This window comes from Tachyglossus aculeatus, chromosome 11 (genome assembly GCF_015852505.1).
Source record: "Tachyglossus aculeatus isolate mTacAcu1 chromosome 11, mTacAcu1.pri, whole genome shotgun sequence".
In the NCBI taxonomy this organism is placed as follows: Eukaryota; Metazoa; Chordata; class Mammalia; order Monotremata; family Tachyglossidae; genus Tachyglossus; species Tachyglossus aculeatus.
Genome location: NC_052076.1, coordinates 16052411 through 16075393, shown reverse-complemented (window position 1 = coordinate 16075393; position 22983 = coordinate 16052411). Strand labels below are relative to the sequence as shown.

Genomic DNA, 22983 nt, shown 5'->3' with positions numbered 1-22983 from the left:
AGAACAAATAGAATTAAAGCTAGATGCACAAGTAGCAAGAGAGGGTGTCCCGATCCTATCTTTCTCTAAAACACGTGGTTCTTTCATTCATTCATTTTTATTGAGCACTTACTGTATGCAGAGCACTGTACTAAGCGCTTGGGAGGGTCCAGCGCTTAGAACAGTGCTTCTCACATAGTAAGCGCTTCACAAATGCCATTATTATGATTACAACAATAAACGGACGCATTCCCTGCCCACAATGAACTTACAAGCCTAGAGGGATAATTATGGTATTTTTTAAGCGCTTACTATGTGCCAGGCACTGTACTAAGTGCTGGGGAGGTTACAAGCAAATCCGTTTGGACACCATCCCTGTCCCACGTGGGGCTCACAATCTCGATCCTCATTTTACAGATGAGGTAACTGAGGCCCAGAGAAGTGAAGTAATTTGTCGAGGTCACACAGCAGACCAGTGGTGGAGTCGGCATTAGAACCCATGACCTTCTGACTCTCAAACCCATGCTCTATCCACCGCGCCATGCATTGTACTAAGCGCTTGGAAGAGTACAACATAACAACAAACAGACACATTCCCTGCTCACAACGAGCTAGCCCTGCATCTCCCATGGGACTCTGAGCCTCAATTCAATTTTCTGTAAAATAGCAATAAAAACTTCAGCGTGGCTCAGTGGAAAGAGCACGGGCTTTGGAGTCAGAGGTCGTGGGTTCAAATCCCGGCTCTGTCGGTTGTCAGCTGTGTGACTTTGGGCAAGTCACTTCTCTGGGCCTCAGTTACTTCATCTGTAAAATGGGGATTAAGACTCTGAGCCCCTGTGGGACAACCTGATCACCTTGTAACCTCTCCAGTGCTTTGCACATAGTAAGCACTTAACAAATGCCATCATTATTATTATTATTATTATTATCATTATTATTATTATTATTATTATCATTATTATTATTATTATTATTATTATCTGCCCCCAGCACCTCCCCTCTCCACCAGCCTCGCTGGGTGACGAGAGGAGAGCTTTATGTTAAGGGCTTTGAGATCTTTCAGGAGACCTTCCCAGGCTAAGCCCCCCTTTTCCTCTGTTCCCCCCACCCCATTTCCCAACCCACTCTCTTTGCTGGACGCCATGAGAGTGCCTCCCAGCACATGTGTGTGTGTGTGTACACATATTTATAATTTAATTATATTTACTTAATGATGTGTATATATCTGTAATTCTATTTATTTATATTGATGCTATTGATGCCTGCTTACTTGTTTGATGTCTGTCTCCCCCCTTCTAGACTGTGAGTCCATTGTGGGCGGGGATTGTCTCTATTTGTTGCTGAATTGTAACAATAATAATAATTATTATTATGGTATTTGTTAAGTGCTTACTATGTGCCAGGCACTGTTCTAAGCGCTGGGGTAGATACAAGGTAGTCTGGTTGTCCCACATGGGTCTCACGGTCTTAATTCCCATTTTACAGATGAGGTAACTGAGGCCCAGAGAAGTGCAGTGACTTGCCCCACAAGGTCTCCCTGAGGAGATTCGTCCCGGTCCTGGCATTTTTTTCCCTAAGGAGATTCATCCCTAGCCTGGCATTTCCTCCCTGAGGAGATTGGCCCTGAATTTCACAGTTCCTCCCTGAGGAAATTCATCCCGGGATGGCCGGGATGGCCTGGCATTTCTTCCCTGAGGAGATTCGTCCCGGGACCGGAATTAGAACCCATGACCTTCTGACTCCCAGGACCGTCCTCTATCCACAATGCCCTGCTGTTTCCCTGTACTTCCCTTGTACTTCCCAAGAGCTTAGTACAGTGCTCTGATGATGATGATAGCATTTATTAAGCACTTACTATGTGCAAAGCACTGTTCTAAGCGCTGGGGAGGTTACAAAGTGATCAGGTTGTCCCATGGGGGTCTCACGGTCTTAATCCCCATTTTACAGATGAGGTAACTGAGGCCCAGAGAATTAAAGAATTAAATAATAATAATGGTATTTGTTAAGTGCTGACTACGTGCCAGGCACTGCTCTAAGCGCTGGGGTAGATACAACGTAGTCAGGTTGTCCCACATGGGGCTCACGGTCTTAATCCCCATTTTCCAGAAGAGGTAACTGAGGCCCAGAGAAGTGAAGTGACTTGCCCAAAGTCACACAGCTGACAATTGATGGAGCCGGGATTTGAACCTATGACCTCTGACTCCAAAGCCCGGGCTCTTTCCACTGAGCCATGCCGCTCTGCACACAGTGAGCGCTCAATAAATACGAATGAATGGATGGATGGATGGATGGATGGATGGATGGATGGATGAATGAATGAATGTTAAGGGCTTTGAGATCTTTAAAGGTAAAGCTTTCTTCCCCTTTCAGTTGCCTTCCCCCTCCTCTCCTGCTCCCTCTCTTCCACCTTCTCCTCGGTGTTTCCCATTGGCTCCTTCCCTCCTTCCTCTCCCCCTCCGCCTTACCTCCCTCCCCTCCCCACAGCACCTGTATATATGTATATATGTTTGTACATATTTATTACTCTATTTACTTTACTTGTACATATCTATTCTATTTATTTTATTTTGTTAATATGTTTTGTTGTCCATCTCCCCCATTCTAGACTGTGAGCCTGCTGTTGGGTAGGGACCGTCTCTATATGTTGCCGACTTGGACTTCCCAAGCACTTAGTACAGTGCTCTGCACACAGTAAGTGCTGAATAAATACCATTGAATGAATGAATGAATGAACTTGTACTTCCCAAGTGCTTAGTACAGTGCTCTGCACACAGTAAGCGCTCAATAAATACGATTGAATGAATGAATGAATACTGAATGAATGAATAATTAATGAATAAGTAATGAATGATGAATGAATATGTTGCCAACTTGTACTTCCCAAGTGCTTAGTACAGTGCTCTGCACACAGTAAGCGCTCAATAAATACGATTAAATGAATGAATGAATGAATGAATGATGAATGAATAATGACTGAATGAATGAATAATGACTGACAATGAATGAATGAATAATGAATGAATGAATAGTGACTGAATGACTGACTGACTTTATGAATGAATGAATGAATAATGAATGATTGAATGACTGACTGAATGAATAAATAAATAATGAATGAATGAAGAATGAATGAATGAATAATGACTGACTGACTGACTGAATGAATGAATAATTAATGAATGAATAATGACTGAATGACTGACTGACTGAATGAATAATGAATGATTGAATGACTGAATGGATGAATGAATGAATAATGAATGAATGAATGAATAATGAATGATTGAATGACTGGCTGAATGAATAAATAATGACTGACTGACTGAATGAATAAATGAATAAATAATGACTGAATGACTGAATGACTGACTGAATGAATAATGGTGACTGAATGATTGACTGAATGAATGAATAATGGTGACTGAATGACTGACTGACTGACTGAATGAATGAATAATGACTGACTGACTGAATGAATGAATGAATGACTCCCCCGGGGCCTTGGGTGGCCCGCTTTCCTCCTCCCAGACGACGAGGATTGGTCCATTTGAACCGGCCTCCCCGGCCGCTCATTGGCTTTCCTCCCAGGCCCCGCCCCTCAGCTGGCTCGCCGCGCGATTGGCCAGGCGAGCGGAGCGCGCGGCCCGGAGACGGACGGGGATTGGTGGGGTCGGCGAAGGCGGTCGAGGGGGGGAGGTTTGAAACGTCTCGTGAGGGGCTCGTAACGGACGTTACCGCCTAAGCCTTCGCCGGCCAGTCTCGCCTTGTGCCTCTCCATCTCGGGTCCTCGCCGCCTTCGCCGACGCCGCCATGGAGCTAGAGGACATGTCGCCCCTGAAGGTGAGGGCGGCCCCTCCCGGCCGCCATTTCAGTCTGCCCGAGAGGCTTCTCCCCGAGGAGGCTCTTGTGGGGCCTGGTGGTTCCCCTCTGAGGAGAGTCATTCCGGGCCTGGCATTTCTTCCCTGGGAAGATTCGTCCCGGGCCTGGCATTTCTTCCCTCAGGAGATTCGCCCCGAGCCTGGCATTTCTTCCCTCATGAGATTTTCCCCGAGCCTGACATTTCCTCCCTGAGGAGATTCGCCCCGACCCTGGCATTTCTTCCCTCAGGAGATTCGCCCCGATCCTGGCATTTCTTCCCTTAGGAGACTTGTCCCGATCCTGGCATTTCTTCCCTCAGGAGATTCGTCCCTAGCCTGGCATTTCCTCCCTGAGGATTTTCGCCCCGACCCTGGCATTTCTTTCCTCAGGAGATTCGTTCCGATCCTGGCATTTCTTCCCTGAGGAGATTTGCCCCGATCCTGGCATTTCTTACCTCAGGAGATTCGTTCCTAGCCTGGCATTTCCTCCCTGAGGAGATTCGCCCCTACCCTGGCATTTCTTCCCTCAGGAGATTCATCCCGATCCTGGCATTTCTTCCCTTAGGAGACTTGTCCCAAGCTTGGCATTTCCTCCCTCAGGAGATTTGCCCTGACCCTTGCATTTCTTCCCTCAGGAGCGTCGTCCCGATCCTGGCATTTCTTCCCTCAGGAGATTTGCCCCGAGCCTGGCATTTCCTCTCTGAGGAGATTCGCCCCGACCCTGGCATTTCTTCCCTCAGGAGATTCGTCCCGAGCCTGGCATTTCCTCCCTCAGGGGATTCACCCCGACCCTGGCATTTCTTCCCTCAGGAGATTCGTCCCGAGCCTGGCATTTCCTCCCTCAGGGGATTCACCCCGACCCTGGCATTTCTTCCCTCAGGAGATTTGTCCCGATCCTGGCATTTCTTCCCTTGGGAGATTTGTCCCGTCCCTGGCATTTCTTCCCTCAGGAGATTCGTCCCAATCCTGACATTTCTTCCCTCAGGAGATTTGCCCCGAGCCTGGCATTTCCTCCCTGAGGAGGTTCGCCCCGACCCTGGCATTTCTTCCCTCAGGAGATTTGTCCCGAGCCTGGCATTTCCTCCCTCAGGAGATTCACCCCGACCCTGGCATTTCTTCCCTCAGGAGATTTGTCCCGATCCTGGCATTTCTTCCCTTGGGAGATTTGTCCCGTCCCTGGCATTTCTTCCCTCAGGAGAGTCGTCCCAATCCTGGCATTTCTTCCCTCAGGAGATTTGCCCCGAGCCTGGCATTTCCTCCCTGAGGAGGTTCGCCCCGACCCTGGCATTTCTTCCCTCAGGAGATTTGTCCCGAGCCTGGCATTTCCTCCCTCAGGAGATTCACCCCGACCCTGGCATTTCTTGCCTCAGGAGATTCATCCCAATCCTGGCATTTCCTCCCTTGGGAGATTTGTCCCGACCCTGGCATTTCTTCCCTCAGGAGATTTGCCCCGAGCCTGGCATTTCCTCCCTGAGGAGATTCGCCCCGAGCCTGCCATTTCTTCCCTCAGGGGATTCGTCCCGATCCTGACATTTCTTCCCTTAGAAGATTTGTCCCAATCCCGGCATTTCTTCCCTCAGGAGATTCACCCTGAGCCTGGCATGTCCTCCCTGAGGAGATTCGCCCTGACCCTGGCATTTCTTCCCTCAGGAGATTCGTCCCGATCCTGACATTTCTTCCCTTAGGAGATTTGTCCCAACCCTGGCATTTCCTCCCTGAGGAGATTAGCCCCGAGCCTGGCATTTCTTCCCTCAGGAGACTCACCCTGAGCCTGGCAGTTCCTCCCTGAGGAGATTCTTTTAGGGCCTGGTAGTTCCTCCCTAAGGAGATTCGTCCCGATCCTGGCATTTCTTCCCTGAGGAGATTCGTCCCTACCCTGGCATTTCCTCCCTGAGGAGATTCGCCCTGACTCTGGCATTTCTTCCCTCAGGAGATTCGTCCCAATCCTGGCATTTCCTCCCTGAGGATATTCGCCCCGACCCTGGCATTTCTTCCCTCAGGAGATTCATCCTGATCCTGACATTTCTTCCCTTGGGAGATTTGTCCCGATCCTGACATTTCTTCCCTTAGGAGATTTGTCCCAACCCTGGCATTTCTTCCCTCAGGAGATTTGCCCCGAGCCTGGCATTTCCTCCCTGAGGAGATTCGCCCCAACCCTGGCATTTCTTCCCTCAGGAGATTCATCCCTAGCCTAGCATTTCCTCCCTGAGGAGATTCGCCCCGACCCTGGCATTTCTTCCCTCAGGTGACTCGCCCCGAGCCTGGCATTTCTTCCCAAAGGAGATTTGCCCCAAAATTCACGGGTCCTCATTCATTCATTTACTCATTGTCGCATTTATTGAGCGTGTACTGGGTGCAGAGCACTGTATTAAGCGCTTGGAAAGTACAATTCGGCAACAGATGCAGAGTCCTCCCAGGTGGGATTCGCCCCGAGCCTGGCATTTCTTCCCTGAGGAGATTGGCCCCAAATTTCACAGTTCCTCCCATAGGAAATTCATCCCGGGCCTGGCATTTCTTCCCTGAGGAGATTGGCCCCAAATTCCACAGTTCCTCCCTGTGACAAGAGCCCGGGCTTGGGAGTCAGAAGACATGGGTTCTGATCCCGGCTCTGCCCCTTGTCTTCTGGGTGACCTTGGGCAAGTCACTTCACTTTTCTGGCCTCAGTTACCTCATCTGTAAAACGGGGATTAAGACTGTGAGCCCTGTGTGGGACAGCCTGATTACCTTGTATCTACCCCAGTGCTTAGAACAGTGCTTGGCCCATAGTAAGCACTTTGTAGACTGTGAGCCCGTTGTGGGCAGGGATTGTCTCTATTTGTTGCTGAATTGTACTTTCCAAGTGCATAGTACAGTGCTCTATACATGGAGAAGCAGTGTGGCTTAGTGGGAAGAGCCCGGGCTTGGGAGTCAGATGTCATGGGTTCTAATCCTGGCTCTGCCACTTGTCTGCTGTGTGACCTTGGGCAAGTCACTTAACTTCTCTGAGCCTCAGTTACCTCATCTGTAAAATGGGGATTACGACTGTGAGCCCCACGTGGGACAACCTGATCACCTTGTATACCCCCCGCCCCCAGTGCTTAGAACAGTGCTTGGCACTAGTAAGCGCTTAACAAATGCCATCATTATCATTATTACACACAGTAAATGCTCAATAAATTTGATTGAATGAATGAATTAATAAATACCATAATTATTATTCCAGTGCCTCGTTCAGTGCCTGATATATAGTAAACATTTAACAAGTACCACAGTTACTATTATTATCCCTGAGGAGATTCAGCCCAAATCTAGCAGTTTCTCTCTGAGGGGATTCTTCCTGAGCCTGGCAGTTCTTCCCTGAGGAGATTTATCCCGAGTTTGGCAATTCCTCCCCGAGGAGATTGGTCCCAGGCCTGGTAATTCCTCTCTGAGGGGATCCGTTCCTGGCCCATCAGTGACCTGGGTGAGATTCCCCAACCAGGGTCTCCCTCCTGCAAGGGACCTTGCGGGGAAGCAGTGTGGCTTAATGGAAAGAGCACAGGCTCGGGAGTCAGAGGACGTGGGTTCTGATGCATCTTGTCTGCTGTGTGACCTTGGGCAAGATGCTTAGCTTCTCTGTGCATCAATTATCTCATCCTTAAAATGGGGATTAAAACTGTGAGCCCCCTGTGGGACAACCTGATTATCTTGTATCTACCCCAGCGCTTAGAACAGTGTTCAGCACATAGGAAGCGCTTAACAAATACCATAATTATCATTAGTATTATTATTATTACCTGCAGCCAGAATGCCAGGCTCACTCCTGATTAACCGCGGCTGAGGATGACTTCCAGCAAGTCCGCCTCATCTTTGTAAGCTGCCAGGCTACTTTCGTTGCTCAAGGGGCAACTTTCCTCCCAGCTCCTGCTGCATGCTGAGCTTTGTGCCGAGCACTCTGGAAAACACAATAGAAGTACAAGTCCCTGCCCTCAAGGAGTTTACAATCTATTGGGAGAGTCAGACAAACCCAAATTATTTGGCAATAGTGGAAGCAGGAGAACGAAGCTACAACTGGAAATTGACAGAGTATGGAAAGATCAATCATTGGTGTTTGTTGAGTGCTGACTGTGTGCCCCATGTTGGACAGGGACTGTGTCTGACATGTACTTTGCCTTCCTCAGCACTTAGAAAAGTGCTTAATAAATATCAAAAATCAACCGAGTGCTTACTGTGTGCAGAGCCCTGTACTAAGTCCTTGGGGGAGAGTATCACAGAACAATGTAACAGAGTCGGTAGCAAAAGCGTAGTACAGTAGAGTTGGCAGACATGATCCTTGCCCGCAGTAATGAGCTTACAGTGAGACAAACATTAAAAAAAATTACAGATAGAGGAAATAGAGTATAAGCATAGGTACATAAGTACTTTGGGGCTGGGGTGGTTATCAAAGTGCTTAAGGGGCACAGAGCCAAGTCCTTAGGTGATGCAGAGGGGAGGGCAGGTAAGGGAAATTAGGATTTGATCAGGGAAGGCTTCTTTGAGGAGATGTGATTTTAGGAAAGTTTTGAGGGTGAGGAGAGTGGTGGTCTGTCAGATATCAATCAATCAGTGGTATTTATTGAGCGCTTACTATGTTCAGAGCACTGTACACTGGGTGAGTTCAATACAACAGAATTAACAGACACGTTCTCTGCCCATGTATGAATAAATAAGCAACTTATTACTTTACTATTACCATATATGAGAGAAGAGGGGGGAGCCCCAGGCCCCAAGGAGGATGTGCATAAGGAGTCAGTGTTGGGATAGAGGAGACTGAGGTACAGAGAGTAGGTTGGCATTAGAGTGAAGTGTGTGGGTTGGGTTGTAGTAGGAGATCAGTGAAGTAAGGTAGGAGGGAGAAAGCTGATTGAGTGCCTAAAAGCACTTAAGAAGGTGAATGGACAGTACTGGAGGGTTTTGAGTTATGGGGAAGGTACGACTGAATGGCTTTTCAGAAAAATGATCTGGGCAGTAGAGTGAAGTAGGGACTGGAGAAGGGCGAGGCAGGATGCAGGCAGGTCAGTGAGGAGGCTGATGCAGTAGTTAAGGTAGAAAATAAGTGCTTAGATCAGTGTGGTAGCAGGTTGGATGGAGAGGAAAGGGCGGGTTTTAGAGATTCCGTGAAGATGAAGATGCTGTGTCCTAGAGGAAAGAGCCGAGGACTTGGGTCAGGAGACTTGGTTCTAGTAGCTCTGCCACTTACCTACTGTATGGTCTTGGCCAAGTCACTTAACTTCTCTGGGCCTCGGTTTCCTCATCTGTAAAGTGAAGGTTAAATACCTATTCTACCTCCTCCTTAGGCCGTGCGCTCCATGTGGGACAGGGATTGTGTCCCATCTGATTATCTTGTATCTGTTCCAGCACATAGCACAGTGCTTGGCACATAGTAAATGTTGAGAAGCAATGTGGCCTAGTGAATAAAGCACAGAAGTGGGAGTCAGGAGGACCCACGTTCTAATCCAGCTCCCCCACTTGTCTGCCTTATGACCTTGGGCAAGTCACTTAACTTCTCAGTGCCTCAGTTACCTCATCTGTAAAATGGAGATTAAGACTAAGCCCCATGTGGGACATGGACTATGTCCAACCTGATTAGCTAGGATTATCTACCTCAGCGCTTGGTACAGTGCCTGGCATATAGTGGAACAGTGCTTTGCACATAGTAAGCGCTTAATAAATTCCATCATTATTATTATATAGGAAGCATATAACAAATTCTATTTCTAAAAGTATATGCTTAACAAATGCCACAATTATTAATTGGGGGGGGGGGGGGCAGAGTTAAGTAAAATGAGCTCTCCATATATGCTAAGGATTCATTTTGTTCTCCCCATCCAGCCTGTGAACGTGAACACCCAGCTCGGCAAAATCAAGAAGGATGAAGCAGCGAAGAAAAGGCTGTCAGTGGAGAGGATTTACCAGAAGAAAACCCAACTGGAGCACATTCTGCTCCGCCCAGATACATACATCGGCTCCGTGGAGCTGCTGACCCAGGTGAAGCCGGGAGCCGAAGTCATTTTGAGGTTACCACAACAGACAGCCCGAGCGGACAGCGCTCTATGAGGCTAAGCAAGGGGAGCAATGGACCCACAACTTGAGCTGGATTTTCTACCTCGCTCATTTTAGGGCTCTGACCAACTGGCTGAGAGAGACCCATAAGGGCAGCTCTCTGGCCTGTTAGCTCTTTGAAGCCTTTTCCCTCCCACAGTCCCACCCCTTTAAAAAAAAAATCCCCCCTCCCGACTGTTGTTCCCTAGCTGCCCCTCCCTGTGGGCCACACTCTGATTCCACCCCCTAAGTCTTCGTTTTCAGATCATTTTCAGCTTCTTTTCCACAGTCCCAGAAAGAGCGGTTCGAAAGGTTTCTTCTGCCTTCTGCAAGATTTCAAGAATCCGCATCAGAGCGGTAACTCATTAGTTCTCAAACTTTAGCATCGCCGGGGAGCAGGGTTTCCATGAGAAGGAGAAAGCAGTACTGCCATCCCTTCCTTACCTTTCCCATTTCAGAAATAATCGGGCTTCCCCGTAGGAAGCAGTCCAGGTTCTCAGCTCTGGAGCCCTATTTGGAACAACCGATTTCAGCAGAAGAATAGTTGTGGGATAGAATCAGGCTCCTAACATCTCATTTGTTTCTCTTATTTCTAGCAAATGTGGGTCTTTGATGAAGATGCTGGACTCAATTGCAGGGATGTGACTTTTGTTCCCGGATTGTATAAAATCTTTGATGAAATTCTGGGTAAGTAAATTCAGTTATCTCATGGGTACCCTTGGGTGATTTTGCTGTTGCGTGGGTTTCTTCAGAGAAGTTGGCCATCCCCGGAATAGTAATATTACACTCTTCTTTATTGTAAATTTGATGTCAGAGTCCAGGGGGTATGTTCATTCATTCAGTTGTACTTATTGAGCGCTTACTGTGTCTGTTCTCATTCCCCTCTTCCCACCTCCTCTATTGTGGATTACAATTGTGGCAGAACCCCAGGGAGCTGGGCTGCTCAACAGACATCCCATAAAATCGGGGACAAAACCATCACTGGTCCAGCCCAGGAGAGCAGCACTAAGACACCTGGAGGACCCGTGGAAGGGAAATCCTAACCATAACCCTGATTCACCCTGATTCACCTACACTCTACCCCAGTGACCCAGTATGACCCATCCATTACCTAACTGCCCTCTTCATCCCTGATTCCCTCCCAGAGACCCAGCACAGACCATCTGAACCCCAAAACTTTCCCTTTTCTCTCACCCGTCTTTGAGAATTTAGGCACTCTCCACTGCTTCAGTCTAGAGCTCAGCGTGGCAGAGCCAACTGAAGGAAATCCAGAAATAAAGCTCTAATAGCTCTTGGGACCTGGCCCCCCGTGTTCCACGTCCTTAGTCCGTCCCAGCAGAAAGTCTGATAATCAATTGTATTTATTGAATGCTTACTATGTGCAGAGCACTGTACTAAACGCTTGGGAGAGTACAATACAACAGAATTAGCAGAAGACGACAGAAGCAATTCATCAGCCCGTAGTTCCTGCCTCCACCAAAGAGATGGTCCTTCTAAGGGAGAAGCTCTATATGTTGCCAACTTGTACTTCCCAAGCGCTTAGTACAGTGCTCTGCACACAGTAAGCACTCAATAAATACGATTGAATTAATTAATTAATATAAATAATTAATATATTACAATAAAGTTGATATTATCTCCCTCCCCTCTGAGGTGGAGGAGGATTAGGCCAGGGGTTCTGTGGCAAGATGAGTGTGTGAGCCCACTGTTGCGTAGGGACCGTCTCTATATGTTGCCAACTTGTACTTCCCAAGCGCTTAATACAGTACTCTGCACACAGTAAGCGCTCAATAAATACGATCGAATGAATGAATGAAGCTAGAGGCCTCTGGCACTACCCAGAGTTTATCGTGCTAGATGGAAAGTGCCACCATTTCGCCAACGCCACACGTGTCGTGGCCAGGTTTCCTTTGCTGAATTTTCTCCCCACGTCTCCCTTGGGAACAACCTGGACAGGTGAGGGAAGTGTATGAGAGGAAAAGTATTCTTTGAAGCCTGACAAATCTGTGGGGTTGTTTTGCTCTCTTCCAGTCAACGCAGCAGATAACAAGCAAAGGGACAATAAAATGTCTTGCATAAAGGTCAACATCGATCCGTAAGTCCCTTTCACTCGGGTCCAGGGAATCTTAGCTTCAAGAAAGAGCATTTCAGAATGATATTCTGGAATCCAGAATGGGGTCCCAACAGGCGGGCAGCAGGGGGTATTAGAGAATCAGCCATCCGTCTTATCCCGGCTCCTCCTATCCTTCCTCCCTCCAGAGATGATCTCCCTAGCCAAGCGTTATCTTTGCAGGATGTGAGCCATTTCCGCCTTGTATTCAATCCCAAAATAGAGCAGGAGCCAGGGCTCCATTCCCACCCGTGGGGCTGACCTCCAAGCACGGTCTTCGCGGCCGGTCACGTGTGGGCCAGACCCCAGCCTGATCAAAGGACTGTAGCGCGGTCAGACCCTGACCCTGGAGCTACGGAGGGCAGATGGAGGCCAGAACTGAAAACGGTTTCCACATGTGACTGATTTGGTGTGGTGGGGAATCAGGCAGGGGCCACCCAGTCTGCCTCCACGTCCCCCCTGCCAATATCCTATTTGTTTCTCTTCTTGATGGATGGGTGGGTGAGGGGGTGTCTTTCCAGCTTCCTCTTTTTCCATTTAGCATAGCTGGTTCTCCCAAGTTTCCCCACAGAGTGCCCAACGTGTGTTTGCACAGCACTATCCGTGTCCGCCCAAGCTGTGGAAAAGGGTGTAGAGTTTGTGTGCCCTGGGCGGCCACCCCAGGGCTTGGTTTTTCCCCTGAGAGACACCCCCACCATTGAGGGAGGGTTTGCATTTAACAGCAGGAAAATTTCCAGGAAATCCAATATGGCACTGAATCCAGTTGTCTATTCCACCTCTTCCCCTGAAATTTTGCACAGTAAATGTGCTGCAACATTTTGAAAAGAGCCCCCCGTCCACCACCCCTCTTTGGCACGGGGTAAAATTGAAACTGTCAACAAAAAGTAATTTTGCAACAAACTTCCGATTTCCTTTTCCCAGGGAGAACAATACAATCAGCGTGTGGAACAATGGGAAAGGCATCCCTGTGGTTGAACACAAAGTGGAGAAAGTCTATGTCCCTGCTCTCATCTTTGGACAGCTCCTGACTTCCAGCAACTATGACGACGACGAAAAGAAAGTTACAGGTAGGCTCTTTCGAAAGAGAGAAGTGTTTCTGCAGGGAACAGATTCCCCTGTTCCAGGCACTAGTTGTTAACCTCAAGTGGAGCATTTTGGGCCAGAAGGACTAGAAACCATCTGCTGGGGTGTAACTTGATTGCTTAGGAGGGCAGGATTTGTGGCTATTCAATCCCGCTGGCCAGTCGGTTGTGATAGGTATCCAGGTCTGCTCATAGCCCTCGTCCCTGTGGCCACACAAGCAGGGCAAGGACCGGAGCCAAAATCCGCTTAGAAGCAGTGTGGCCTAGTGGAAAGAGCACAGGACTGGGAATCAGAGGATCTGAGTTCTAATCCCGGCTCCGCCACTTGCCTGCTGTATGACCTATGACCTTGAGCAAGTCATTCACCTTCTCTGTGCCTCAGTTGCCTCATCTGTAAATTGGGGGTTAAGACTGAGCCATATGTGGGCCAAGGACTGTCTCCAACTCAATTATATCTACCCCAGTGCTTGGTTGAGTGCCTGGAACATAGCAAACACTTAACAGATACCATTTAAAAGACAAAAAAAAAAAATGTGGTTTCTCGTTTTCCAGGGGGTCGGAATGGTTATGGAGCCAAGCTCTGCAACATATTTAGTACCAAGTTCACGGTGGAAACTGCTTCTAGGGAATTCAGGAAACTGTTCAAGCAGGTACGGTATCCCCACAGTTGACTCTGGAGTAGCCCTCAGGTATCGAAGGCTTTGGATGGCTAAGAAAAAGCATGAAAATATGGTATTTTCAGTTGCCCTAAGGAAGGGGTGGATTTCACCGGGTGAAAATGAGGTCTCGGGTGGTTGTTGATGATTTTCTTCCCCTGCACCCTCCCACTCTCTCAGACCTGGACAGACAACATGGGAAAAGCAGGCGAGATGAAGCTCAAGCCCTTTGATGGGGAAGATTATACCTGCATCACCTTCCAGCCAGACCTGGCGAAGTTTAAGATGACAAGCCTGGACAAGGATATTGTGGCTCTCATGTCGCGGAGGGCCTATGATATCGCCGGATCCACCAAAGACGTCAAAGTCTTTCTTAACGGGAAGAGGCTGCCCGTGAGTTTTCCACTCGGGTGGCTCCCAAGGGCGTGGGCTGTAGTGGGCATCACCCTAGATGTGAAGAATTCGGTGGTGCTGGGCAACAAAGTAGTTCTTTCCCTTCATTCTTTTTAAAAGGGTTTTTCCCAGTCCCTTGCCACGTTCGGTGTCAGGAGTTCCCAGAAGCATCCGCATGCCCAGCCCTTACCAGGAGACATACCACCGGATTCATTCATTCAGTCATATTTATTGAGCACTTACCCTGAACCTCCCCCCGAGGGCCAGGGACAGTTCTTAATTCTTATCAGTGTATTCTTTCCCAGTAAGTACTTAATAAATACAGCTACTACTCCTAAATATTGTATTACTCTGTGGAATAGCCTTTATTGATTACTTACGGCACTAAGTTTGGGGGGAAAAAATGCAAAGATTGGAATTTGACATGGTTCTTGGCTCTCACCGAAGCCACAATCAGAAAATAAGGGGTGGCGGGGGATTGTAAGACGAAGCAATAAAAACAGAAAAATGATCTCAAAGGGCATTCTTCCAAGAGCTGCCGAACACTGCAGCTAAAGAAGCAGTCGTCTGGTCCTCGCTGCCCACCCCAACCCCACGTTCTAAAAGTTGAGGAGCTGCCTCTTTGACATCAAACTGCCACGGAGTGGAGAGAGCAGGACCTAATGACAGATAGAAAGTGGTGGCTGCAGGATGTTTTCTGGACGGTGGATCTTTCTGCTAATTGAGCCCGGGGGGGGCAACTTCTCGCTGCCACTTGCCCCCTACTCTGCCCCCGCAGAGAGAGCAAGCTTCCTAACAAGCCGCGTGTCTGTTTCTGTGCAGGTGAAAGGATTTCGAGGCTACGTTGACCTGTACGTAAAGGACAAGGTGGACGAGACCGGCAACCCCTTGAAAGTCATCCACGAAGAAGTGAACAGCCGCTGGGAGGTGTGCTTGACCATGAGCGAGAAAGGGTTTCAGCAAGTCAGCTTTGTCAACAGCATTGCCACCTCCAAGGTAACTGGCCCAGATACTGAACTGGTCACCCACGCCATTTGTCCTCGGCGCGGCCAAATGTCTCGCAAGTCTACCGTCTCCCTAAAGAGACGGGCAGCAGGGACTTCAGCAGGCTGAGGGGGGAGATCCGGGCAGGTGATTTAATCGGGCTGATGCTTCTCGGTCCTGATGTGTGTTCGGGCCTTGGTTTCCTCAGGGAGGCAGACACGTCGATTACGTGGCTGACCAGATTATAAGCAAACTTATTGAAGTTGTAAAAAAAAAGAACAAAGGCGGCGTGGCTGTGAAACCCCATCAGGTGAGGGCCCTGGGCGTTATTTTTTACGGCAGACGGCGGTGGGGTGGAGGCTGAAACTCTTCGCGCTGTAGGGGACAGAGCAATGGGATGCTTACTGACTGCCATTTCTCCGCAGGTGAAAAATCATATGTGGATTTTTGTGAATTCCTTGATCGAAAACCCCACCTTTGACTCCCAGACCAAGGAGAACATGACTCTTCAGGCTAAGAGCTTTGGCTCCAGGTGCCAGTTGAGTGAAAAATTCATCAAAGCGGTAAGCACCCGAAGAGCCATGATTCTCCTACTCTGTGGCTCGGATGGGCTCGTGTGGACGGCTCTTTTAGATCCTCGCGGGTAGGGCTGATGGCAGAGAGGGGCTCTGGTTTCACTAGGGAGGAAGTGGAACCCAGGTGTTTGATAAGAAAGGAACGGAAAGGCACACGGTTGGCTAAGATCAATGCTCCGTTGGTTTTCAGGCCACCAACTGTGGCGTGGTGGAGAGCATCCTAAACTGGGTGAAGTTCAAAGCCCAAATCCAACTGAACAAGAAGTGTTCGGCCGTGAAGCACAACAGGATCAAGGGTATCCCCAAACTAGACGACGCTAACGATGCAGGTACTGTTTCGCCACGCCTCCTGGTTCCCGTGGGATGGGGAGCGGGTGCACCTCCAGGAAAATTCCAGAAATAGGGCCTGGCGAATGACGGTTTTATTCGGCAGCAGCGGGAGAGACCGGATGTTAAAAGCCAAAGGCGGTTAGATTTCAAAATGGCAGAGACCAAAGGGTCCTTAAGACCTCGGGCTCTGACCCTCCCCCTTTGTTTAAAAAGATTGAAAGGTCAGAAATAGAGATGTAAAAAATTATTTGGCAGGTGTGCGAGATTACTAGCCGCCGTCCTGGCTCACCCAGATATGGATGGTGCCATTCACCGAGTCGGGCAGGATCCCGCTTTTTGGGGAGAAGCACTTCTTCCTCTCTGCCCGCCCCCCATTCTACATGTCTGTGCCTCCTGGGTGACTCGGTGGGAGGGCTGGTAGGGGTCGGGGGCGTCTGTGACTTGGCAGCCGGGGGCACATGACAGCATCTGGCTCCGAGGTAGAGCAAGTGCCCATCACCTTGGCCCCGGCCCTGCCCGAGCCCCCCTGTGAGGCTGCCAGGAGGCGAACTCCTGGGTATTCTGCAGAAAGGAGCCGTGATCATTTGTGGTTTGGCTTGCAGGCAGCAAGAACTCCACCGACTGCACGCTTATCCTGACGGAGGGAGACTCGGCCAAAACGCTGGCCGTCTCTGGCCTCGGCGTGGTCGGGAGAGACAAGTACGGAGTCTTCCCATTACGTGGGAAAATGCTCAACGTTCGGGAAGCGTCTCACAAACAGGTCAGTGGACATATCTTCCCGCTTGGGTTTACCAAAAGGTTTTGTGGCGGCGAAAAGAGCCTCGTCTCCCTCCAGTCGGGGACTTTTTGGAAAGCATCCAAAACTGTGTAACGGCTGGAAATAGGAGCTGCCAGCCTGGTAGACGGGTACTTTCCCAGCCAGCCCCGTTCTGGAGCCGTCAGGATCGGCGAGCTCCCTACGGGCACCATCCCAAGGGGGCGGGGAAATAGTGGGAAACGATTTGGGATGATGCCAGGCAAGTCCTTGGATTTCTCGGGTCGGGGAAGAGAAAAGATACATTTTAGCCGAATAAATGCTGCTTGGCCTGACGTCAGTGCTGGGAATTTCTGAGGTTCTCAGAGCTGATACTGAAAGTGTGTTTTGTTTTTTTTTTAATTTGGGCTTTCAGATCATGGAAAATGCAGAAATTAATAATATCATTAAGATTGTGGGTCTTCAGTACAAGAAGAATTATGACGATCAGGATTCACTGAATAGTCTCCGCTACGGAAAGATCATGATCATGACAGATCAGGTTAGAGTCGGTTTGAAAGTTCTAAGATCCTTAACTCAAAGCCACGTACACCTCACTTCTGCCTGATTTCCTGGAAAGGAAGCAGATCGGTCGCGTAAGGGTTGACGCCACCAGTCCTCCTACGAGGCATGGGTTGTGTTCTCGAGAAACCCCGCAGCCCCCCAAGCCCAGGCGTTCCCCAACCTTCAGTTTTGACCAACGCGGGGTGCAAAACCATGTCCTGGCCAGAACCGAGGGTACCTCGTGGTCATCGTCATTGGTCGGTGTTTCCCGAGCATCCTGAGGATGGGCGGTGCTTTTTCCATCCCAGTTGGAAAAAACTGGGAACCAATCCCAGTTCCCCCATCCTCGCTTCTTTCTCCTCCTCTCCCCCCACCCCGCCACCATCAGTGAGTTTTGGCGGATCAACGGTGGATGCCCGTTTTCAGTCATTCTCTTCCCTTCCAGCTATTTCATTGAGAAACCCTTCCGTGCTAGCACCGTTTCCAGATGCCCCCCTTAAGAGTGGCTTTTGCTATTTCAAACATGTTTTAGGATCAGGATGGCTCCCATATCAAAGGCCTGTTGATCAATTTCATCCATCACAACTGGCCCTCGCTTTTGCGGCATCGCTTTCTGGAGGAGTTCATCACTCCCATCGTAAAGGTAAAGCCAACTTTTGGGAAGAATCGGGAAAGGGTCCCTTAGTGCCCTGAAATGCGCCTTAAGAAATCAGGGTAGGGTTTAACGGGCTTGTTGTGTACACATTTGTTGGGTACCAGGTTTCCAGAAACAAGCAGGAGATGTCATTCTACAGTCTTCCTGAATTTGAAGAGTGGAAGAACTCCACTGGCGATCACAAAAAATGGAAAGTCAAGTACTACAAAGGTTTGTCCCCAGCCCTGGCCCGGCGTGGAGCGTTTTGCTCAGGGATGAGGGGGCCACTAAGTGCCGGGATTGAATCCGTCGGGGGAAGTGTGAGGGCCCTCCTTTAGTTCACTCTTGTGTACGGGAGCCTGCTAAGCTCAACGTCCGTAATTCAGTCCTAGCATCATTGAAGTACAGGCAGTTTTGTCCTCCTCTGTCCTGCAGGACAAGTAATAGAAGTAATAATAATAGCAATAGTATTTATCCAGCACTTACTACGTTTTACTTTACTAAGCACTGGGGTAAATACAAGGTAAACAGGCAGGGTCCCTGTCCCATGTGGTTCTGACCATCTAAATGGAGGCAAACAGCCACAGCAGTGAGATAGCAAACAGCACTCAGTTACGAAAACCACGGTCCGGGCTAGCACTGGGGAATGAGAAGCAGCTTGGCCTAATAGATAGAAGACAGTTCTGGGAGTCAGAAGGACCTGGCTTCTAATTCCGGCCCCGCCATCTGTCTGCTGTGTGACCTTGGGCTAGTCACTTAACTTCTCTGCCTCAGTGACCTCATCTTCTAGACTGTGAGCCCACTGTTGGGTAGGGACCGTCTCTATGTGTTGCCAACTTGTACTTCCCAAGCACTTAGTACAGTGCTCTGCACACAGTAAGCACTCACTAAATACGATTGATTGATTGATCTGCAAAGTGAGGATGAAGACTGCGAGCCCCTTGAGAGACATGGGCTATTTCCAACCTGATAAGCTGTATCTACCCTAGCTGAGTCCAGTGCCTGGTAAGTGCTTAAATACCAAAAAAACCAAGCAAAGAAACAAAAACCCATAGGTAGACCCAGTTCCTGGAGGGAGAAATCCTCACCACCTCATCCATCCCAACGTCCAGTCAGTTCTGGAGGCTTTGACAGGGTGATGGGGGTTTGTATGTCGGGGCTTTGTGGTCGGGGGCGGCAAGGTAGAATCGGCTCCTATGGGGTCCGGACCACTGTGGATCTCCACGAGTTAGTACCCACCCCTGTTCCTGTAGGGGTCCGGCCGGAGGCCGCAAGACCCCCAGGGTGCAGACCGGTCAGCTCTCCCTCATTTCTGTAGGTCTGGGAACCAGCACATCCAAAGAGGCTAAGGAATACTTTTCCGATATGGCAAGGCATCGGATCCAGTTCAAATATTCCGGGCCCGAAGATGATGCTGCGATCTCCCTGGTAAGCGTGCTGGCCCGGGAAAAGCGCCCAGCAAGCCTTCGGAATCACCTACGTTTCCGACGGTCCCGTCGGCTTCGAGTTGGGTCGGGATGGGATGCCCCGGAGATGCGGGATCCGGTCATTTGAGGAGGGGGTGGAGAGCCTAGAGGCAAGGCGTCAATTGTCTGAGGGAGCCTTTGAGAGTCGAAGGGCAGTCACTGGCAGCCAGCGGTATAAAAGCGACCTTTTCCATCTTAAAATCCGCAGGCCTTTAGCAAGAAGCAGATCGACGATCGGAAGGAATGGCTGACTCATTTCATGGAGGACAGAAGGCAGCGAAAGTTGCACGGCCTGCCCGAGGTAATTCCTTTACACAGTCTTGTCGGTTCCAGGGCCCCAAGATCAGCTTGATTTATTCCAGCAAATCGGAGCCCCGGGGCCAAGGACGCAGAGTGAAGTAAATGGCAGTGAGAAAGAAAATATGCAGGGTCTATAAGCTTCCGAACAACCTCATAAGCAGGCAAGCTCTGAGAGGGTTTGCTGCTGATAATAATAATTATGATATTTCTTATGCGCTTGCCATGTGCCAGGCACTGGTGGATACCGGCAAATCGGGTTGGACACAGTCCCCTGTCCCACGTCTCGATCCCCATTTCCCAGAGGAGGTAACTGAGGCCCAGAGAAGTGAAGTGGCTTGCCCAGAGTCACACAGCAGACAGGTGGCAGAGCCGGGATTAGAACCCTTAAGCTTAAGCACAGAGGACCAAAATCCTCCAGGGTGAGGTCATGTTGGCAAGTCTTCTCTCTGCATCCTTTCTGATTTGCCCGCGAGGCTGCAGATTGACAGCTGCTGCCCCGGGGATGCCGGAGTCTCGGCTTTACTGCCCACCCTCCCTCCGGGACAGCCTGTTGGGGCCCCGGGGCTGGCCCCGAGCTTCCCTGGGCGGAGTAGGGAAAGGCGGATTGCTTGTTAGCAACAGGCATCCTGTGACAAACGATGGGGCGTGACCTGGTGAGCACAGGCCTATCCCTGCCAGCCAGGGGTGGCTTGACCTTTCCCGTGAGACTTGCCCCGTTGCAGGCCCGGACCCAAAGAGGCTTTCCACCGGAAAATTTCCCTCACAGACCGCAGCCCGCCCACTGTGTCTGTGTTTTCGTGCACCGCTCTGTGGGGGAGCCAGCTGCCAAATCACAGCTCACGGAGGTCTGCCAGTGGGCTTGAGAGCAATGGCAACCCACCTAGCCCCCCCAGCACGTTTGCCGATGTGTCAGCTACGTTATCGCGGACATCCCTGTAGGTGCTTCTGGGGGAATCAGTAGGGCTTGACCGAAAGTAAATCAAGTTTCAGGGCTCCCTTTGGAAATGCAATCTCTTTTTGAACCGTCCCACCACGCTCATTGCTAGGCCCACAGCTCTTCCCGTTGCAGCGGGAACCAACTGACGTACGTAACCCCCCCTCTGTTTTCCCTCAGGATTATTTGTACGGCAAAGCCACCAATTACCTGACCTACAATGACTTCATCAACAAGGAACTGATCCTGTTCTCCAACTCCGACAACGAGCGGTCCATCCCGTCCATGGTAGACGGTGAGTGTCGTCTCCCCCGCTGCGGGCCCAGTTGGTCAAGCTCCAGATGAGCACCGAAGACGGCGGTCGGTGGGCAGCTCTAGCTTTGCGGCCTCTCGGCAGGGCCGGAGCCGATGACCCTCACGCTTGCCCCTCTCTTCTCCCGGCAGGTCTGAAACCAGGCCAGAGGAAAGTTCTGTTCACGTGTTTCAGAAGGAATGACAAGCGGGAGGTGAAGGTTGCCCAGCTGGCCGGGTCAGTGGCTGAAATGTCGTCTTACCACCACGGCGAGGTATGCCCTTGGCCATCCAGGAAGAAAATGTGCAGGCGCTAACGGGTGGTTCGGTTGAAATGGCGGGACTCTGGTTCAGGGCTGATCCAGCGTGGGAGCCGGCGGGGTGAGACGAAGCTTCCTTTTCTTCTTCTTTAGATGTCGCTAATGATGACCATTATTAATTTGGCGCAAAACTTTGTGGGCAGCAACAACGTCAACCTCTTACAGCCCATCGGGCAGTTTGGCACCCGGCTCCACGGGGGCAAAGATTCTGCCAGCCCCCGATACATCTTCACCATGCTCAGGTCAGCGTCTGCGGGGAGCGGGACCCCCATCACACCAGGGGTTTAACCTGAGAGGACACGGCAGTCTTGGGTTGGGGGGGGTGTCCCCTCCCTGCCCACCTTTTCCCGGTGTTCAACCCCAATCCGGGAATATCCGATCGCCGTTCAACAAAGGTGCCCGCTGGGCAGCGAAGTTCAACACGGAGCCACCGTCCCAACCATCCCATTCTTGTGCACGTTCACAAACACACAATGAACGTGCACATACACGAACACACACACAGAGACTATCGTGTCTGCTCTTTCCGACGCCTGGCACAGCAGGAACTGCTAACCGCCGCCTCCCGCCCCTTCCTTCCCCCCAGCCCCTTGGCCCGGCTGCTGTTCCCCGTGAAGGATGACAACACGCTCAAGTTCCTCTACGACGACAACCAGCGGGTAGAGCCGGAGTGGTACATCCCCATCGTGCCCATGGTCCTGGTCAACGGGGCGGAGGGCATCGGCACCGGCTGGTCGTGTAAGCTCCCCAACTACGACGTCCGCGAGGTCGTGAACAACATCAGGCGCATGATGGATGGCGAGGAGCCTCTGCCAATGGTAAGCACGGTCCCCGGGAGGGGCGGTGGGAGCCCGGCTCTGCGCCGCAGGCCGAGGTCGGTTAACGGCGTGGCCGCCCCCCAGCTTGGGCTCACCCGGGTGCCTTCTCCCCCCTCAGCTGCCGAGCTACAAGAACTTCAAGGGGACCATCGACGAGCTGGCCCCCAACCAGTACGTGATCAACGGGGAGGTGTCCATCCTCGACTCCACCACCATCGAGATCTCCGAGCTCCCAGTCAGGACCTGGACGCAGGTGACGGCAGCGGACGGCGGGTTCCCGCCCGGCCCCCCACGCCGGCCCGCGGGGCTTTTTTCCGAACGGGCGCCGTCTCTCCATAGGTGTACAAGGAACAGGTGTTGGAGCCCATGCTGACGGGCACGGAGAAGACCCCGGCGCTCATCCTGGACTACAGGGAGTACCACACCGACACCACCGTCAAGTTCATCATCAAGATGACGGAGCAGAAGCTGGCAGAGGCCGAGGCCGCGGGGCTGCACAAAGTGTTTAAGCTTCAGACGAACCTCACGTGCAACTCTATGGTAGGTCTGCCGGGGACTGGACCGGCTCGTTGTGGGACTGTATTTTTTTATGTTTTTGTTGGTTGTGGTGGCTTTAAAATGGCAGCTGCTAAGCGCTGACTCTGTATCAAGCGCCGCTGGGATAGATTAATTAGGTCAGACCCAGTCCCCGTCCCACGTGGGGCTCACAGTAGGAGGAAGAACGGGTATCCCCATCTTCCAGTTGGAGGAAACGGAAGCCCACGGGAATGAAGTGACTTGCCCAAGGCCACACAGCAAACGACTGGCAGGGCCAGGGGTAGAATCCAGCGCCTTCTGACCCCCGGACCCACGCGATCTCCATCAGGCCGCACCACAGAAGCCCGAGTGACCCCAGAAACAGGAGCTGCTGCTTGAAGT

The 22983-nt window shown here is 50.7% G+C and overlaps 1 protein-coding gene across 1 annotated transcript in view; it reads left to right on the top strand.

Moving 5' to 3' along the window:
* Nucleotides 1-3724: 3724 nt before the first annotated feature.
* Nucleotides 3725-22983, top strand: part of TOP2A (DNA topoisomerase II alpha) — a 32957-nt gene continuing 13698 nt past the window's right edge. The window contains exons 1-23 of the mRNA XM_038754538.1: nucleotides 3725-3819; nucleotides 9666-9821; nucleotides 10472-10562; nucleotides 11907-11970; nucleotides 12907-13052; nucleotides 13620-13717; nucleotides 13904-14116; nucleotides 14939-15112; nucleotides 15309-15410; nucleotides 15526-15663; nucleotides 15866-16004; nucleotides 16608-16765; nucleotides 17175-17300; nucleotides 17835-17945; nucleotides 18062-18167; nucleotides 19255-19364; nucleotides 19611-19703; nucleotides 20817-20931; nucleotides 21081-21202; nucleotides 21341-21489; nucleotides 21834-22065; nucleotides 22184-22318; nucleotides 22405-22605. Coding sequence (XP_038610466.1) covers nucleotides 3790-3819; nucleotides 9666-9821; nucleotides 10472-10562; nucleotides 11907-11970; nucleotides 12907-13052; nucleotides 13620-13717; nucleotides 13904-14116; nucleotides 14939-15112; nucleotides 15309-15410; nucleotides 15526-15663; nucleotides 15866-16004; nucleotides 16608-16765; nucleotides 17175-17300; nucleotides 17835-17945; nucleotides 18062-18167; nucleotides 19255-19364; nucleotides 19611-19703; nucleotides 20817-20931; nucleotides 21081-21202; nucleotides 21341-21489; nucleotides 21834-22065; nucleotides 22184-22318; nucleotides 22405-22605 — 3009 coding nt within the window. The 5' untranslated portion in view covers nucleotides 3725-3789. The remainder of the gene's footprint in view (nucleotides 3820-9665; nucleotides 9822-10471; nucleotides 10563-11906; nucleotides 11971-12906; nucleotides 13053-13619; nucleotides 13718-13903; nucleotides 14117-14938; nucleotides 15113-15308; nucleotides 15411-15525; nucleotides 15664-15865; nucleotides 16005-16607; nucleotides 16766-17174; nucleotides 17301-17834; nucleotides 17946-18061; nucleotides 18168-19254; nucleotides 19365-19610; nucleotides 19704-20816; nucleotides 20932-21080; nucleotides 21203-21340; nucleotides 21490-21833; nucleotides 22066-22183; nucleotides 22319-22404; nucleotides 22606-22983) is intronic.